At 30.9% G+C, this 19903-nt stretch overlaps 2 protein-coding genes across 3 annotated transcripts; both read right to left on the reverse strand.

Moving 5' to 3' along the window:
- Nucleotides 1-1877: 1877 nt before the first annotated feature.
- LOC117123672 (histamine N-methyltransferase-like) lies at nt 1878-9658 on the reverse strand. Of its 2 annotated transcripts, XM_033269672.1 has the most exons (5): nt 9451-9658; nt 8703-8921; nt 6358-6533; nt 4556-4694; nt 1878-3454 (listed from the first exon to the last, which is right to left on the reverse strand). In XM_033269672.1, exons 2-5 carry the CDS (start codon nt 8899-8901, stop codon nt 3102-3104), a joined length of 867 nt encoding a protein of 288 aa, XP_033125563.1. In that variant the 5' UTR covers nt 8902-8921; nt 9451-9658; the 3' UTR covers nt 1878-3101. The 2 variants fall into 2 exon arrangements, with proteins under 2 accessions (XP_033125563.1, XP_033125564.1); XM_033269673.1 differs by lacking the exons at nt 8703-8921; nt 9451-9658 and adding an exon at nt 7746-7898.
- Nucleotides 9659-12352: 2694 nt separating this feature from the next.
- LOC117123609 (histamine N-methyltransferase-like) lies at nt 12353-17747 on the reverse strand. The gene is made up of 4 exons (XM_033269603.1): nt 17312-17747; nt 15257-15432; nt 13551-13695; nt 12353-13457 (listed from the first exon to the last, which is right to left on the reverse strand). The coding sequence occupies exons 1-4, from the start codon at nt 17487-17489 to the stop codon at nt 13096-13098; spliced, it is 861 nt and encodes a 286-aa protein (XP_033125494.1). The 5' UTR covers nt 17490-17747; the 3' UTR covers nt 12353-13095.
- Between the last annotated feature and the right edge of the window lie 2156 nt (nt 17748-19903).

The following is a 19903-nucleotide window of genomic DNA, read 5'->3' on the forward strand; positions in this document are numbered from 1 at the left end:
ATTATTATTATCATTATTATTATCATTATTATTATTATTATCATTATTATTATTTATATTATTACAATATTTTAAAATAAACATAAACTATAATAATATTTATATTATTATATTTTAAAATTATTGTGTATTATTATGTGTATTATTATTATTTTATATTATTATTTATATTATTATCTATATTATTATCGTCACTGACTTCTTATTACATTAGTAAATTATTATTATCTTGTAACATAGATTTAATTCCTAAAGGCTCATCCACATAAAGTTTAATTCCAATTATACAAATAACATATGAGTAGAACGACTCAATACAAACATAAAATGATAGATTGAGGGTTTTAAGTTTATATATCACTTCAGGCATATAAATATGTTACGCCGTCGCGGGCAGGTGGGGATGTCAAACGGGAGATGCAGATCACTCGATACGCAGTTGAAATGATAAAATGAATTGGTCTAAGATCCGTAGAGTAGTTGGCCTACGTTCTTTGCTTAGCAGAATTAATAGGCCTACATTCATTATTCTGCCGAACGCTGGGTCAGTATTTTATTTTATTATTAATTTATTTTCATCCAAAGGAAATTTAATATGGAGCTTTCGATTTCGCAATGATAGTAAGATCTGGACGCTGTGACGTCACGAGCGTCATCTGCGCATGCGGAGTCTGAAATTCTAGTCGTCGCCTGTAATGAATTTCCGCTATTTATTCACAGAATGCACGATAGAAACGGACGAGTTATAGGTCAAAGCAGGGAACAGTGAAATCAAAGTTGGTATCCTCATGGTTTGAGATTACTGTATAGACGCGTGCAAAAGCGAAAGCTCCATGTGGCCACTTACAAGACGAAAGTGATTCTATTATGTTGGTTTCATCGTGTGGTTTGAGAGTAGATTTGTTTTTTTAATTTTAAGAAAACGATCTTGAAAATTGCATGATTCGATCTCAGAGACTGACGTTTAGAAATGGTAAATATTATGTTCGCTGGTTAGTAGGTCTATCCTAAGCCTAATTGTACAGAGATCGTCAGAGATCTTATAGGAGGTAGATCGATGTTTACTCCCATAACGTCTTTCTGGATTTTATTTATAACAAGACGGTAGCAGTCAAAAATTCACTAACCAAGTGTGAAAATGGTATAGATAAGCAGCTGAAACTCTAAGCCTCCGGGGAGCTGGACCCCCACAATATGTAAAGGCATCCCAAACCCTTTCTGTCGGATTATAGATTTGCTTGGTATTCTATATCATAATTTAAATCCTGGCAACATGTGGAGATATACTATATTTAACTCTCCGAGCTACCGTGTTATTGTATTATTGTAATTATTATTGTTATTATTATTATTATTAATGCTATTAATATTATTACCATCACAATCAAATATCATATTAATAATTATTACGTTTTAATATAATTAGTATTATCATAATATGTTATTATTCTTATTGTTATTATTGTTGTTAAAATTATTATTTTTGTTAAAATTATTATTTTCATTATTGGACTTTCTAGTTACTTGTCAAAAATGTTTATTATCTGAAATACTTCTACGTTGTTTCAAAGAATTTCATCTGGTCTTGTTGATACTGTATATACTGTATGTAGATTTCTTTATATTAGACCAAAATAAGTATAAAATACTTGCTTTTCTGCTTCGGGGCACGGTGCACACTAGACTTGCCACATTTTTTATTTTTTATTTATTGACTTTTCCCTGTGTTCCATATTTCGGAGAGCGCCACCAAAATCTATTTTTGATACTGTATGTTGTTGAATTTGAATGTGTAGGCATTAAAAATCCCATCCAAAATCCCATAAAAAAAAGTATGGTATGGAACGCCATGCAAATAAGTAATATTGAACACCATTAGTGATAAAATTTATTTATTTTGAATACTTTTTCACTGATTAAGACAACAATTAGGGACTGGAACCAAGTCTAGGTGCACACCTGTTGCAAGTGCTACCAGTTATCAGACGACTGGAGTAACAACTAGCACATAGTGGTGAACAAGGCTTTTGATAAACTTTTGTTTATTTCGGTCTAATTTAAAGAAATATACATATAATTTATACTTTTACGATGCTAATCATAATACAACTGATTTTTTTGTGTTTGGTCAAAATTTGTTACCGTCGTCTTTCGTTTAAAAATAAAATATTGTTTTTAATTTTTTCTATAAAATTCGTCAAAATAAACAAAAAGAAAATGTACATACACGTATCTAATATTATTTACTCAAAATGGTTTCTTACTCTGCCCTAGACTATTATTTTCATTCATTAGTAATAGGTCTGATAATAATATTAATAATATATATTAATAATGGCCCTAGGCCTAAGTTGGATTTACAAAGGCGCCTATTTAACATGCACGATTCATACCACTGTGCGATTCCAGATTCCTAATTCTGTATATTTGTATTCACATAAAGTATAAATGTTTCTATATTATTTCTAGCATCAACTGGTCAAATCTATATTATTATCTAACCGAGGCAATCGTTTATATTTGTTGACAATGTGTTGTTAGTAAATAACTGTAGCATAGGAGGCGCTATACTTTATCAAAATGCTGAAGTGAAAGTTCACATCTGGTCAAAAGACAACGAAATAAATAAATATAGAATTCGTTGAAAAATAAAAAGTGTGTGTGGTATTAAGTTATTATGATATTATTACTATTCTTTAAACAAATCCCAACATAGGCTTATAGCTGATGGTTACTCTTTACAGTGTTCTTTAGCTTTTATAGACATATATACTAAAGGCTTAACTTAAAAACTGAAACTTCACATTCAAATTCTTGTTAGTCTGTCATCTAACTTTCTTAATAATTTAAAGTCTGACCATATCCTTCTACTTTTAGCAATCTCACTTAACTTTACATATCCTAATGTTTCCAGATCATGTCCTCTACAAACGAGATCATTTTTATAAGAATCAAACCAAGTTCATCTGTGGTTTACCCTGTCTACCAGAAAAAAACAAAAAACAAACAAACAAACAAAAACTTTGAACTATGTACTTATTAGGTGATTCAAATTGCATAAAATTAGCCCGTTTGAAATAAACAACCTGCAAATAATTTAATTATTTTACTATGATTAAAACTGAGCTATCGATGTTCATGAATACTTTACCACCGTTTCTATAGCAAAATTCGCTTTTTGTAACGTCGTTGATGGCGCCTTTGATTTCTGGTGACGCGTTTTCAGTAAAGCTGGCGACGTGAGTGATAAAATCCCAGATTAGGTTGCCGTTCTGTGAGGCTGGATTCTGGCACTCGGTCATGTCAAGCTTCGCGTTTATGATATCACTAGAGTACTTGTAACCAAGATCATGTACCAGTTTTTCTAACTGGCTGCCGTTTGGAGTGTACTTCGGTGGGCTGGCAAACAATTTAGCACCAAACGTGTTCTTAACGTGATTAATGCCATGCGATGCTAAAAAGAAAAAAAAAATACACATGTTCTACCATCATATTTATTTTTCCCTTTCCGTTTGTCTACTACCGTTTTACTAACACAATGAGCTATAGTTGTTTATTGTATCATGTATTGTATACTGTAGTCCAATGAAAATACAATAATATTCTTTCGGTTTTCATCGTTTCCACAGTCGACAAGCTGATGAATTAGAAAGCTGTACGGTAGCTTCTGGGTGCTTAGAGAGTAAATGTAATTGTGTGTCGGCAAACACCACACCTGCCATTGCTGAAACTTATCTAAAAAATAGGATAAATCTAAATTTTATCCTCCAGAGACCCATTGAAAGTTTAATTTCAAAAGCTATATCATATTTTAATATTTCTTAGGCATATTATAAACATTATTGTTGATTATGCTTTTAAAAATTAGTAAGAGTTTAATGTCGCCTTCACGTCGGCATCACCTGATTTGTATATGATCTGAATAAAGTAATTCATTTCAATTCAATGCAATTCAGTTTTGGTTTCTAAATCGTTTGAAAGATGTTATTGGAAAATCATACGGTACAACTTTCATTTACAGTTAAGTACGTTACCGTATTTAAAATATGTTAAACATTATTTAGATGTTTTAAAGAAAAAAAATGCATAAATTCAATGATAGAATTTTAAATTTAAGAACAATCGATCGGATAATACGAACTTCATTGACTTGCCGATTTCTATGTAAACGGTTTTAGTCTATGGAAGAAGAATTTTAGAACAATTTGCAAAGAAAATTTTTTTTTTCTCATTTGATTCTTGGTATAAAAATAACCAGTAGGCATGAGAAATTCTAATATTGAACTTTGCTGCTTAAATTTAGTGACCTATTTTAGACAGTACAGTATACTGTAAACCTTAATTGTATATTACATATTATTTTAGTAATTAATGCTAAAGTAACACCTTTGAGATTAGTTAAGGTAATTGTTGACGCAAGCTAGTTTCAAAAGTGCTATTTTAACTTAAATACTATGTATTAAAATAGGCTGGTATGGTTCCCAGTATTATTTTTTATTTTCTAAATTAAAAGGAATTAAATAATACAGTCTGGGAAAGATGCACTATCACTTACCTGCAGCGTGAATTATGAGCATCATACCGCCCTCTTCCAAACAGTTATACGCAGCCTCTATTATCGCCGCTGGATTTTTCACGTAGTACAAAACGTGAATACAATGAATAAAGTGAAATTTCCGTGATGTGTTCCTTGCCTAAAATGCATCATTATCATTATTATTATTATTATTATTATTATTATTATTATTATTATTATTATTATTATTATTATTATTATTATTATTATTATTATTAGACATGTGGAGTAATATAACATAAACATTATACACTTATATTTAATTATTATATACAATATAAGGAAATTAAAATAATCATAATGATAAACAAATAAATAAAATGATGCTGATGCTGATATATTTGTATATTTGTGTGAGGAGGTGTGTGTAAGATTGTAAAATTGTAGTAGTATAGTATATATATAATATTATATATATATATATGTGTGTGTGTGTGTGTGTGTGTTTCAAATGTACAGTATTCTCATGAAATTCAACGTTATATACTGCCAGTTGAGATCAACTAAAATTGAAATTGATTTCAAGGCATGGAAAAAACCCATTAAAAAAAAAAGCAAGCGGGATAATATAAATTGAAATGTAACCCGAAGAGGAATTTGACAAAGAAAAAAAATTCGGCCTCCTCTCGGAGGCCAGTACCTTTCTTTTTAAGGTTCCTCTTATGTAGACATTTTATTTGTCAATATAGAAATACAGAAAACTGTATTGCTTGTCAGATGACAAATATATAAATTGTATACATACAGTGATATATATACAGCGATATATAACAACTATATATATATATATTATATATTATATATACACACACATTATGGAAAATAAAGTAATATGAAATTGAAATAGTAGCATAATGTAGAGTTGGCTATTCACTTTGATTGTATACCTTTCCTGTCAATGACACAAGTGCAAATAACTCTGTGGATTCACGGATGTGGTGGCGTGTCTGGTTGCATGCCGTACTGTGAATAGTCTGGGTTAGAATCTACTGTTACACTTTCCTATAGCATGCGTGGTACTACTGTAAACCGTTACTGTACTATATTCAACGATAGTGCTCAGTGATTAATTGAAACAACAAAGATTGAAAATACGTAAACATATCTGATGTGTTTATAATTCCTGTTTCAAGATGGTTTTGTCTAGGTTTCTATCTCACATATTACTCACAATGAAAAAAAGTACAATCACCATGAACAAAATAATTGTAGGCCTACTATGGATTCTTGGAGATGAAATTAGAGAAATTAGGCCTATACGATACCGATGGTATGTGAAACTAATAATACTAACATTTAAATTCTTTTTTTTAAGGACATTTTTAAGAGGAACAATATATCACAATTTATATATTATATATACACACACATTATGGAAAATAAAGTAATATGAAATTGAAATAGTAGCATAATGTAGAGTTGGCTATTCACTTTGATTGTATACCTTTCCTGTCAATGACACAAGTGCAAATAACTCTGTGGATTCACGGATGTGATGGCGTGTCTGGTTGCATGCCGTACTGTGAATAGTCTGGGTTAGAATCTACTGTTACACTTTCCTATAGCATGCGTGGTACTACTGTAAATCGTTACTGTACTATATTCAACGATAGTGCTCAGTGATTAATTGAAACAACAAAGATTGAAAATACGTAAACATATCTGATGTGTTTATAATTCCTGTTTCAAGATGGTCTTGTCTAGGTTTCTATCCCACATATTACTCACAATGAAAATAACCACCAACATTACATAGATAAATTATGCACCACTATACATACCATATATGATTCAACTGTTTCAGGAAGACATTCGAGATTTACAAATCTGTACTGGTCCAACGACTTAATTGTAGATTTAAACTTCTCAACTTCGACTTTGTTTGGTTCCAGTACAATTTCGTTCACTTTCTGGTTGTTATTCCCAAAGACATCAAATATTAGCATATCCATATTTCCTTTGGAATAATTAATAAGCCTTTAAACGTTAGAGATTTTAAAAAATGTATTACTTTAGACATAAATTATAATTATCTTTCTCGTCAATAAACGAATTTTAGTTGGATAATTTTTAAGGTTAGATTATATTACAATCAAACTTAAAAATATAGTTTAATGATGAGTGCATAATATTAATGAGGATGAACCCCTACAATGAGGACCAGTCCCTAATAATGCTAAGGGGCCAGAGTTGGTACGACAAGCCTGTCCATGACTGACGCTGCGCGGTGATGGACTTTTCATCATTCGAACTTATACCCTTCTGTTATACTCTGACATATGGAGGTCGGCTTTCCCAAACAGAACCAGACCTAAAAACATAAGATAATTAACAGATACACTATAGAACACGTGTAACTGGCACCATATCAGATACTGAGCTTCTAGAAGAGTATTCAAGTAGCCTTTACAATTAATTGGATCATGATAATAAAGAAGTATATTTTCAACAATTGTAAACCTAAACTATGAAAAACCTTAGTGAGAAAAAAACACATTCTAAGGGTACTTATTTGTGATATTTAATAGCAGGAGGTGAACTTTTTCAAGCCACTTCAAACAACGTATTATTATTACAAGGAACATTATACTTAAGTAGGGGTGTGACATTGGTGGTTCACAGTTTTGAGGCCTAGAGTATTGTTCAAATAATGAATGAACTCAGCGAGTGGTGAGACACTTCAGTTTCCCTAATCTTTTTGAATGTTTAGGTGATTTTTGATTCACGTGTAGTTTCCGCAAGTCTATTTCTTTAAATTAACATAATATAATTAAAAATATAAACTTAGGTTTTCTTGTTATCTTGAAGAAGAAATTCTTGTTTGTATAGAGTACCACTAGTTCTAAATTAATTCGTTTGAAGGGCCAAATTTGTTGATCTCACGGGCCTAAATAATTTTCGCCTAGTTTGTAGCAGTCGTTGAAATTATATGGGTGAGTCAGTCAGTTAGCTTCATGCCAATAAAAAGGCCTAGGTTTTTCTTTTGAAAAATATAATTAACATGAACATTAATTCTGGTAGCTACATTCCGCATTGTACTTTTTATGAGCACGGTTCTTAGACCAAGTTTTTATTAAACATGTAAAATTAATTGCAAACATTGACAAAACACAGTCAGAACAGAGAGACAAAACTTGACGGTGTATAAAATCGATGTACATAGGCTTACCGTATATGTTATTTATGACCTATTATATCCTGCTCTTTTTAGATATCTCCATACTGCTTTCCAGTAAAGTTGTTAGTACACATGACCCAGGGGTTGCATTTTTGTCTTTACTTCGCTGAAAATGTATTCATCGAATGATTATTATTTTGAATCTGTTTCAAATATTTTTTTTAACTATTTTGCTTTTCCTCGCGGGCCAAAGCAGGCAGCCTATAATTAAGAACTAGGGTAGACTATTATAAAAATATATTATTCAGCTGATATAGTACTGGGACCCTGTTTTATTATTTGAAACGTTAAATTTATATCTATAGATGTCTCAGCTTTTTTTTTTTTATTGATTTCTTGGTACACACCTGTACAAGTAGTATTAAACTAACTACTGAATCGGTTCATATTTCAAATCAGTTACAATTAAATATATTTATGATAGATTTAAAAAGAAGCTCAGTATCTCAATCGGCAACCCTCCCATTATTATATTCTTTCTTATCAAAACGTTCGAGAATCAGAAATTTAAATATTTTCAGGTTTTTGCATTTTATAAAATACATATTCAAGAATATTTATGCAAAATATTAGTCACTAAATCTAACCGAAAGTATTTAAAAAAATATTTTTAAAATACAAATCTTAATGATAAATTATTGATTTTGGAATCTTATGACGCTGATTCCTCAAAACCTACGTAGCTGATATCAAATGAATTGAATATGCATAACTTCGCTAATGTCCGTCAAATATACACTGTTTTAAAGAAAGATTCAAGCAGAATCTAAATATACCAAAAATCACCCCCGCCTCACCCACCAACCCGAAAACATACGGTCGCTTATAATTTAAGCGATGAGGACAATTGCTTTTACTGCCTTTTATTTTCGAAATTATGTTCTCTTCAAAATCTTTGTATACTTACGTAAATAAGATAAATCAATTATAATAAAATTGTATAGTTACCAAAACCACTGCCAATTCCTAATATCTGAATAACATTTGTATCCATAAACTTTACTGTAGACGGGTTAGAATGAATAACTTTGGGAAGATCATCTACTATCCACTGTTTCATTAAAGATTCTTGATCAGATGCTTTCCGAAATTGTTTAAAGGCCTCGGCAAAACGATGTTCATTTTCCGTCAGGGGTACCAACGACATTGCTCCAGAGATTCATTAACCTAAACATAAAACACACATTTTATTTCTATATACTGTGTACTGAAGTATTTCCTAAACACAAGTACCTACCTCTCATTCTTAAGTACATCCAGTATGTTTAACTTATATTTAGGCCTTGGTTCATAGGCCTAAATCCTGAGCTATTATGTCCATTGTTTCTAGGTATATCTGAATAACATTTGTATCCACAAGCTTTACTCTAGACGGGTTAGAATGAATAACACTGGGAAGATCATAGTATCCACTGTTTCATTGAATATCCTTGGTCAGATGCTTACAAAATTGTTTAAAGGCCTCGGAATAATGATGTTCATTTTCCGTCAGGGGTACCAACGACATTGCTCCAGAGATTCATTAATCTAAATATAAAACACACATTTTATTTCTATTCGTTGTAGGCCTATTGAAATAATCTTCTGAACATAGAAGTACTTACCTCTCATTCTTATAACTACATCCGGTATGTTTAAACTTATATTTAGGCATATTATTTCATAAATATAATAATAAAAATAATTTACAACATACCTGACACGAACAACCGAACAAAACTTCGTTAACACCCGATTTTGCCTAGTGTATCGGAACGTCTGATGCGATATATTTTTACAAAACAATTACAAGATCTGATTAAAGAGATCACCTACGCTGCACTGGAGTTTTAACAGGTAGGCTCCTATTCTTTGATTTGTGGTAGCACCAACGACCAACTTATCTTTCCACTGAGAGAATCCTCTGTTGAAAATTGTATACATATAATGAGAATGCAAACAAAGGAGGCACAAGCTGTAAAGGTGTTTGGGATCAATTAGAAGGTCAGATTTCAACCAATGTAACACAAATTGCCCGAAGGTCCCAGAAATAAGAGAGAGAAAGGAAAAGAACGAAACCTTAGAAAATTATTGGGAATAAGTGTCTATACCTAGTCATTAAACAGTAATATCAAAGAGTACTGCAATTCTATACTATTTGATAATATGTATACAAATAAAAAAATAATATTAGGTCCTAATTGGCCTAAAGTTTGAAATTGTGTTCCGAATTGAATATCATTATCAAAAATTACGCTTTTCGTCTCCCGTCATTACTATCTTTTTCCACCTGGGTCGATCCACTGGGATTTCGTACATTGACAAATTGATATTTATTCGAATTTTATATGCGAATTATTATACGAATTGTATATACGACATAGATATAGATATTTATATTGATAATACATTGATATGTATATACGAATGCATATATATAAGTATATATATAATATATATATATATATATATAATATATAATATATATATATGTTAAAGACTTGTATTTATAGGCAAGGCACGAAAATGTCAAACTAATGTTGAATCTCGCTTTTTATTATTTATATAAATTTCCAAGTGTAATAAGGCAAATTTGCTAATGAACTTTATATTATTATTAATAAAAAATAATCATGTTATGGTACTCTTCTTTTTCAAATTTGTTTAAAGAAGAGGACGATTTCACCCACTTTTATTTTGTCCTGCTTTGAATTATATGTTAGAGATAGTGAACATGTTTAAGTTAATAATTTTTAGCTTACATTAGAATGAGTACCTCAATCTTAAAATGAATTTTGTATGATTTTCGGTAATTTTTAGGCGATAATACATTGTCATAATGTGGCAAACATAGGTTGCGTCTTTTGTTAATATTGGAATAATATGATTTGTACTTAGCTAATATAATAATTTAATTTCATTTTTCATGCTGTCGTCTTATAGGTATGTATGTCCTTAGCCAGTTATTGTATTAGCTAAAGACTGTCCTATTTTTTTTCTCATTAAGAAATGAGCTATTATGTCCATTATATCTACTTCCAGTTGTCTAAGTGTTGTCTGTTAGACGTTTCTATTTTGTGGGCGTCCTTTTCTCTTGAGATTGTTTGTTGGTACACTACTCCAATATTAAGACGGTGTCGTATCGAGTCGAGTTAGTCTGAGACAGCCCGAGTCCCATCCAGAAGTCGCAAAACAAAATCGCCTCCGGTTGTTGAGTCGCTAAATAAAATCGCCTCCAGTTGTTGCTTAACAGATAAGGAGCATTCATTTGGGCAATTGCATCTCTGTTACAGGGGCGGATTCACTTTATCAAACCTTAATTCGACCTTCTCTTGATTTTGGTTGTGTTATTTATAATTCAATTATTTCTGTTCATGTTAATCTCATTGAGCGATTTCATTATCGTTTTATGCGTATTGTTTCATATAATCAGACTGAGATAGTCAATCTCAGAAATTGTTTATCTCCCAAAGTACGTAGAGCTTTTCTTGATCTTAAGTTTCTTTATAATGCTGTACATAGTAATTTTGATTGTAATCTTATTTCATGTTTCTTTATCAATGTGACATCTCGTAGATTAAAATGTAAACCTACTTGTTATGTTCATTTCGGGAGGGTTAGTGCTAGTCAAAATGGGTTGTTTTGTAGATTAAGTAAATTATATAACTCGTTATTAGTTCAAGATAATAGTCTTGATGTATTTTCTTATTTTTTCAATCAGTTTAAGTATGAAGTTTTAAGTTTACTATAATTATCTTTTATTTACTTTTTAGGGCTATTTATGTTAATTATTGTTTTGTATTTCATATTTCATGTCAACCCTCCTTTTATTGGCTAATTTATTCGCTGTTGGTTGTTGTTTTGAAAAAAAGACATTAAAATAAAATTCCATAAAATTATTAGGACCCTCACGTTTAATCCCGGCAAAAGTGTACAATTTAATATGTTCGAGGCAGTCATAAATTATGGTTTTAGAATTTGTGTGCATTGTAAACATTATGATATTGGTGCTGTACATCATTTTGTAAACCAAAAAAGAATAAGGGGAAAAAAGAAATAATGAAAATATTTGTATGTTCGCATGTGTGTGTGTATTATACATATATTATATTTATGTATAGACATGGAGGAATTACGGTAGTTTTTGAGGTATGTGTGCGTGTTTGTGTATATGTATGTGCATGTGTATGTATTTATATATACATATATACCGTATATATATATATATATATATATATATATTTATAAGTATGTTTTATATATGTAATTTTATGTGGGTGGGTGTGTGTGTTTATGCAGAACTAAAGATTTAACTAAATGTAATAACATAGAATTACTGGAAATGTGCAATTTTCTCCTACTAAAACAAAAAAGTAGGTCTATGTTTATGAAATTCAATTAATTTTTCTTTTAATTTTGTTGCATAATTGTTGTGAATTGTGACACATATGTAAATATTGGTACAGTATAAGATCACTGTATAATAGGAGAGAAAACGAAAAATTGAAAATCATGAAAAAAAAGAGGACAAATAAAAGTGGGTGATCCCCACGGAAAAAAAAAATGCCCGAGGCAGTCTTTACTTTTAAAGTCATTATATTCAGTCGAAACTAAGTCCGTAGATTTGTCATTCGTGTGAATTTGTTTTAATGCGATTAAAGGCATAGAATATAAACCTTAAATCAGATTATTTCAACGATTACTGAAATACCTTGCCACTTGCTGCTGTGTTCATTTACAATTCAAGCAATTGTAGAAATTAATTAGCCTAGATGACAAATAACATATACCACACCTCTTATTGAGTACCGGTATGCGATTTTCCTCGGAACAATGGTTGAAATAGCGAGAAGTGTACCTCCCGCCGAAAACATCCCTGTCTTCAAATAACGCCATGTTACAAACTGGACATATTTTTTATTTTACATCAATGAATAGTATATTACTACATATATAACTGTCCGTGATAAAATACTGAAAACACTTAGACAATTTAATTTAAAAGTACAATTACTCATTTATATCTTCCAGTGACAGAAAAATCGAAAGAATTCTTCATGTTTGCAAAATTCCAGACTATAGGTTTAATTGGTGTCGCAATATGACATGTAGCGGTGATGGACTTTAAAAGTCTATTTATATATGTGTATGATAAACTTCTTTATCATACTAAAAACGACTTTTAAATTATAGCATACATCAAGAAAAAAAAAACAACGGAAATTATTTTGACGAGCTTCATTTAACTTCATTGGTAAAGTATCATACGAGTGAGTGATGTTTATGCAGGCAGGCTGTCACTTTACGTGGGTAAATGAACGGTGAAAAGGTAACGTCTTTTAATGATTCATATGGTTTTAAACTATGACGAAAGTGATTTCTGTATGCTTATTCCAAGAGAATCAACGTGAATAAATGTTCGACCATCATACATAAATCCCATTGCTTTTAGTGTTTCTGTCATTTTGCAAACCAGTATTTTAGGTGAGCTTTCAAGAAACTTTTGCACACTAGTTATAAAGTCCCAAAGAAGGCTCCCAGTCTCTGAGTTGAGGTCAAGGCATATGCTGACGTCTAGAGATGCCCGGATGTCGTTGCTATCGTACGCGTAGCCAAGTGCGTTGATTTTATACAGCAGATCTTCACCCGGAATTGAGTTTAGCTTCCCCTTCAGATTCAGCTCATTACAAAATGCTTTTCGAATGCACAGCGCCGTATTGGATGCTATTGGGGAAGATAGTTTAATTTTATTGTTATTATAAATACATGTTGTTAAAATACATATACATAAATATTTTTTTGATAGAAATATCTTACATGATCCTTGAATGATTAGTAGATGGCCACCATTTTCCAATTGATTATAACATCGTTGAATGACGTCATCAATCTCACTTTCGTCAAAATAATATAGTACATGGAATAGGTGTATGATGTGAAATAGTTTGTCCGGAGGATTCTTCTATAAAAATAAAATACGTAAATGGGTAATGCAAATTAATATCAAATACTTTAAAAAATTAAAAAAATTAAAAAAAACCACTCAGTTTAGTGTAAGAAGTTAAATTCAACACATTTTACTTGAATGTCTACATTTTCGTTTCTGTTCCACTATAAAGCTCATTATAAAGTAACATAAAAATTATTAACTTGAACATAGAAATTAGTGTATTTAAAAAATGCTTACCCATATAAACCATCCTTTTACAGCAAAAAAATGATAGAAACACTTCCAGTCACTGGAAGTTCTACAAGTTAATAATTTTTTTGTTACTTCTAAATCAACATGTCAATTTCAAAATTATTTTTGTATGAATTTTTGTCATTTTCAGAGGACAATACATTTTAACATTACAAAGAACAGATTCATCAATGAACATAAAGTAAGTGTTGGCGTATTGCATCATCATTGATATTAATATCATTATGTCATAATTAGGCCTTGGTCCGATAAGATTAAAATTATAATCATATTCATACTTGTAAGATGTTAAAACCTCAATATAGTTTAATGCTGATCAGATATACGCACGATATAACTATTTTTTTGCAATTCTACTGTATCCTGTTAAACTTCAAATTGAATTTCAAACACTTTAATTTTGTAAACGAGTGGTTCATAAACAATAATTTAACATTAAATACTAACAAACCTACCTACTTCCTAAATTCTCAGAAATTTCCCTTAGCTATAAAAATATTAATATTTAAAAGGTAGTGACTATCAAATATCTCGGCATACATTTTGATTGCAACTTAACATGGGCTATACATATTGACAAATTGTCATCTAAAATACCTAAAAGAATTGGTGTCATTCCCGTGTCAAACAACAAATGCTATCAAATCACTTATTATGCCCTTTTTTTTAATTATTGTAACTGTATTTCGTCTAATACTACTAACAATCACCTAAATGAACAAATTTGTATTTAACAACAATAGTCACTCATGGTGTACAAGAAATAAGTCAAACAACCACCTAATGGAGATAAATTGGAAACGAGTATAAGGCGAAAGGACAATTCTATATAGGCAACCAAGGCATGGAATAATCTTCCAAACAACATAAAGACTAAACTTAATGAACTAACCTTGCATTTTTAATAAAAAAGTTTAAGTTTAATAAATATACTGTTTTCAAAACTACAGTATTTATAGTATATCCGTTAATCGTTCATTTGCCTTACTCAATGTACATAGTTATTTTCCTTTTTACTGCTTTTAGATTTACTGTATAATTATGTTCTTTAGTTTAATTTTGTCTCAATTGTATATCTTGTTTTGTAATAATTTTTAGTGATTTGTTTACTGTATTGTGATTTTTTTTGTGTTGATCTGTGATCCACTTTTGAAACCAGTACCATGTTACTGAAAGTGTTATCACATAAAATACAAAATAAATATATAAAATATTAATCAATAAATCAATCAATGAACTATATATATAAATATATATTATATTATATATTATATATATATATATGTGTATATATATATATAGGCCTATATATAAAACGTACGAGATATTTTAAAGCGTCTTGAAGTCTCCAGTCAAATTTTACCATGTCGTAGAGTTTATTGGAACGAACGTGGTTCTTAAAATGCTCCATTTCAACAACATTTGGTTCCAGGACACGGACGAAAATGTTATCGTGTTTTCTTCTAATGTTTTCAAGAATGAAACAGTCGATTGCCCCTACGGAAGTAACGTGTAAGACATATATTAAAATGAATTAACTATATATGATAATTAATAATAATAATAATAATAATAATAATAATAATAATAATTGTGATTATTAATAATCAATCATGATGATTAAGATAAAAATTTAAAATATAATTATAATTTTGGTGACAATATTTCAAATATTTAATTTGATTAATCATAGTAGACGTTTTAGGTACTGCTCAGAGTAAAGTGTACATTTTTTAGGAGTTTTTGTATCAACATGTAGGCCTATTGTTCAAACGTTTGGTCTATCTTTAATTTAAAGACAATGAAATCTCTTAATGTTTGCTACAATAACTGTCTCAAAATGTTTCTAGAGAAACCTAGTTTTTGCAGTGCCAGCAACATTTTTGTTAATGCTGGCTTACCGTCGTTTGGTGAATGCACGTACTGTATTTAGTTTTACTAGCAGAATTGACAAGTCAACAAATATACTTGTTAAGGGCGTTAAAGATAATGTTTTGAGACAGTCTAAATCGTCTACTTAAAATGTTTCCCCTCACACATTAAATCATCCGCAATCATATGGCCAAGCTATGTGAATTGTTTCACATTATCATTCTAGAGGTTTGTTCATTAAAATTGTTACAGGATTCCTTTTCAGACTTCCAGTTTTGGTTTGGATACACATACATTTTGACTTCATTGCATTATGAATGATATCATGTGATTTAGGATGTTCCTCACAAATGTTAACTAGTTTCTTAAGCGCACTTAATGATGGAGCCACTAGTACCAACATAACTAAAATGATTATAATGAAGACCCGTGATTCTACCTATATGATATGATAAGTATCAGTTTCGGTGATGAATAATAGTCATGATGACGTCACCAAACCTGATTAGTGGATTCTGATCAGATGATGATTGATGACTGGTACTGGGAAGTGTACCAGCATTTTATTTGTTGCCGAAACTGATCATTTAGGTAGAATCGATATGACATCCTATACGACTATTCTGAAGTTGCTTATTTAAGACATCATAACATAACCCCGCCCTGACGCACGCCATTTGACACATCAAACTCAAATGAACAACAAGTTCCCAATCTAATGATGAATGTTCGGGTAGTCCATTTAATAATAATAATACCCAAACATTTGTAAGGCGCCAATTCCAAATTGAATGATCAAACCCTGGTCATTGGATAACGTACAATGGCAAACCAGCACAAAGTGCAACCTTCTCTGCTTCTGGAGAATATCCCTAGTCGTTCGCTACTTCCTTAGCGCACGAAACTAGAACATTCAATGCCACAATATCCTACAAGGTACCCATTTATACTTCTGGGTAGAGAGAGACAAACGTAGATAAAGTGCCTTGCCCAAGGACACAAGCGACTTGCACAGCGAGAGTTCGAACCCTGAGTCCAAGCCATAATCGATGCGCCAACCGCTTCTAAATGTAAAAAGTAACCTTATCACGTTAAAGGGAGTGTCTCACTTTCAATATTATATTGAAGAGTGTCCAATGGTTTACTCTATCAAAGGCTTTGCTGGCATCTATAAAACAAATGCATGCAGGACTGCCATGTCTGTTATAATATTCAATAGTTTGTTTAAATACAAACACACGTTTCAGTTGAATGACCACACTTGTATTTAAACAAACTACTGGAAATCTTAAATACACTTACAACATTTGCTGTAATAATTTCGATATTTTTTTAGTTTCATTTTAAAATTAGAAATTGTGAAATGTAAATAAAGAATTGAAAGAAGCGGTTCTTTTTTTTTTTACAAATAAAATTAAAATATGTGGGCGTGATTCTCACGAAAGAGTAAGAAAAAAATATATATTAAAAGATAAACAGAATAAAAAACAATCAATTTACTTACCAACACCACTACCGACTCCAAGAATACGACACTCATCTACGCTAGTCAGCTTGTCGTTTTCCATGAATGCTTCCAGCTTGTGTTTTAGCCAGTACTTCATACGTTCGCTTTGGTCCGACATTCGCCGAAACTCAAGAAACGAGGCAGCGTATCTCTCTGTACTTAAAGTTGAATCCATTTGAATAGCAAATCAAAGTGGAATTAGCTTGTATTCGTATATTACGTTCGACACTACCGAAGTCGTGTTAAAGTGTCCTTATTTGGCTATAGTCATAATCTAATCTCAGACAATGAAAGTTGCCTTTAGTTTAGTACAAAAGTAGTGTAGTGTGACAAGATAGCAGTGACCCGTCAATCAAATGTTCAAGATTGGTGTATTTATAGCATTGCTGTATTCCGTCCGTGGTGTACATAATTATTCTCCTGAAGACGATTGAAGCAACTTAATTAAAACGTCGAGATATTTCTCAACCAACCAACAACAACAACAGTTCTTCTTTTCAGAACTATCTACGCGGTGTACCGAAAGCATTAACACATATTATTACTTCGCCATGCAAACCTTCAAACAATATTTTGTATTGTTATACACAGCCTATGGCATTTCGTAACATTTTTCTACCATTTAACAAATTCTTATTGAAATCTGCAATTTGTCAATGGTGGTAGAACGTAAAGCTGGGATACAAAATGTTCCATCAATTTTAATGCAAATTCGCAGAACAGCTCATTCTTCTGCTATTTAATTTCTTTGATATAATGTAAAGCATTTATCTGTTTAGTACTACTGATCATTTTTGTATTGTACATTTCTGACTCCATTACTGATACGACAGAAAAAGTGCATTGCTCCAAACCTGAACTGCAAACATTTTGGTGAGGTTTTACGCATGCGTCTGTGGGGTTGCTAAATTTGAATTAAAATTCAAATTGTATGGAATTATTATGAACAGTGACATTTAAGTCTTACCTTGTTCTGAGCTGTAAAAGAAGTGTAGTTATTCAATATAAATAGGTCACATTTCCATAATATGTCAACTCAAAATCGACCACACTAAATAAATAATTATTACCATCCATTTAAACAATAAGAATGAATGGCGCGCATCAAACCAAATACAATGTCAAGAAACCGTAGATACATCTAAGCCAAGGGTAGGCCTATTTTATATATAAGGCCTTTATATATTATTTAGATGTAATAGTAGTGAATACAAATCTGCCATTTGTCATGGTGGTAGAACGTAAAGCTGGAACACAAAATTCAAGCTACCGAAAATCAAATTTGATCTCTGTATGTTCAACGTCAATTTTTGTTTCTTTTATTATTATTTTTTTTTATTGAGAAAGACAAAATATTTCAACACTTTAAATTTGCATTTTTTAAAAGTAAATTCTTATTGAATCTGAGAATTTTAATATTTTAAATTCTCTTGTTTTACTACAGATTTTTAATTTTAACGTTTCATCCTTAAGCAACATTTTATATTGTAAGCATCTGTTTTTTTAATTTTTTTTTTTTTTTTTTTTTTTTTTTTTTTGAGAATTATTTTTTTTGTTGTTGTTGTGAAGGGTACTAATCGACAGTGGTGTAGTCTACTTATGAGGCGTTTCTGTCTCATATTCGTTTGTGCTTGTTCCTTGCTGTTTTTATTCTTGTAAATGTTAAATATTTGTTTAGGCAAGTAAATTAAATTAAATTAAACCACAATATCTCTGTAACGTTTTGGGCTATTGAAAAGATTGTGGTGTCAAATTTGTCAGAACACACATTTAATATATTGGCTCTAATAAAGCCGATATGTAATTTTTAGTAGACGTATTAGTAATTATTCAAGTAAATACATTATGGTATTTTGGTAGAATCGACTAGGGCAAATAATTTTATTGTCATAAAAATGCTACCAACTCATTTAGTCACGTGTATTACAGCCTTGAGCATTCAATGTATTTTTTTCTTCCGAGTCTTTAACTCAGTCACTTGCCACCCGGCCACTTGCAATTAGGTCATTTGCCACAAATTGCTTGCCTTTTGATTTGTCACCCGTCTTCACCGTTCTCACCCAAATGTTTGTTTAGCTAAGGATGTTGCCGTCTTATTACAATTATGTTCGGCTCAATATCAACTTAAAAAAGGTAAACACATTGATTTATTGATTGGAATTCATCTTAATAATGATAAGTTGCGTTTAATTAATACTGAAACACACTAAACACATACGATATCAGAAATAAATAGACAAAACAACTATAATTTCTTCAACATTGTGTTCATATTAAAAAGAAATCGACAGTTACAAGCCACTTCACTTCACTAGGTATGATTCTTTTTAAATGAATTACATTTTCATTTGCGTTAAAGAATAGGCCTACTCAAACTCAACATTTTATTTTGCACTACAGACTGTTTCATGAGGGCACAGCCTCAATCATCAGGTGCTGTGCGCCCTCATGAAACAGTCTGTAGTGCAAAATAAAATGTTGAATTTGTACACTAGTGTCTTTGATTACTTTTATATTGCTCTACGTGTGTATTGAGCACTTTCGTCTTCATGATCTGGTTCAAACTAACCACGCAGATTATATACTGTC

This window comes from Anneissia japonica, unplaced genomic scaffold, assembly GCF_011630105.1.
Source record: "Anneissia japonica isolate Jap-2015-1 unplaced genomic scaffold, ASM1163010v1 scaffold287714_len2871179_cov188, whole genome shotgun sequence".
In the NCBI taxonomy this organism is placed as follows: Eukaryota; Metazoa; Echinodermata; class Crinoidea; order Comatulida; family Comatulidae; genus Anneissia; species Anneissia japonica.

Coding starts and splice junctions, on each gene's coding strand:
- LOC117123672 (XM_033269672.1), bottom strand. CDS start 8,901: ATGTCGTTGGTACCCCTGACGGAAAATGAACATCGTTTTGCCGAGGCC. Junction 6,534..8,702: donor AGGAATTGGCAGTGGTTTTG/GTAACTATACAA, acceptor ATTATTCCAAAG/GAAATATGGATATGCTAATA. Junction 3,455..4,555: donor GCTCATAATTCACGCTGCAG/GTAAGTGATAGT, acceptor TTTTCTTTTTAG/CATCGCATGGCATTAATCAC.
- LOC117123609 (XM_033269603.1), bottom strand. CDS start 17,489: ATGGATTCAACTTTAAGTACAGAGAGATACGCTGCCTCGTTTCTTGAG. Junction 15,433..17,311: donor TGGAGTCGGTAGTGGTGTTG/GTAAGTAAATTG, acceptor TTACTTCCGTAG/GGGCAATCGACTGTTTCATT. Junction 13,696..15,256: donor AAGACGCTTTAAAATATCTC/GTACGTTTTATA, acceptor TTATTTTTATAG/AAGAATCCTCCGGACAAACT.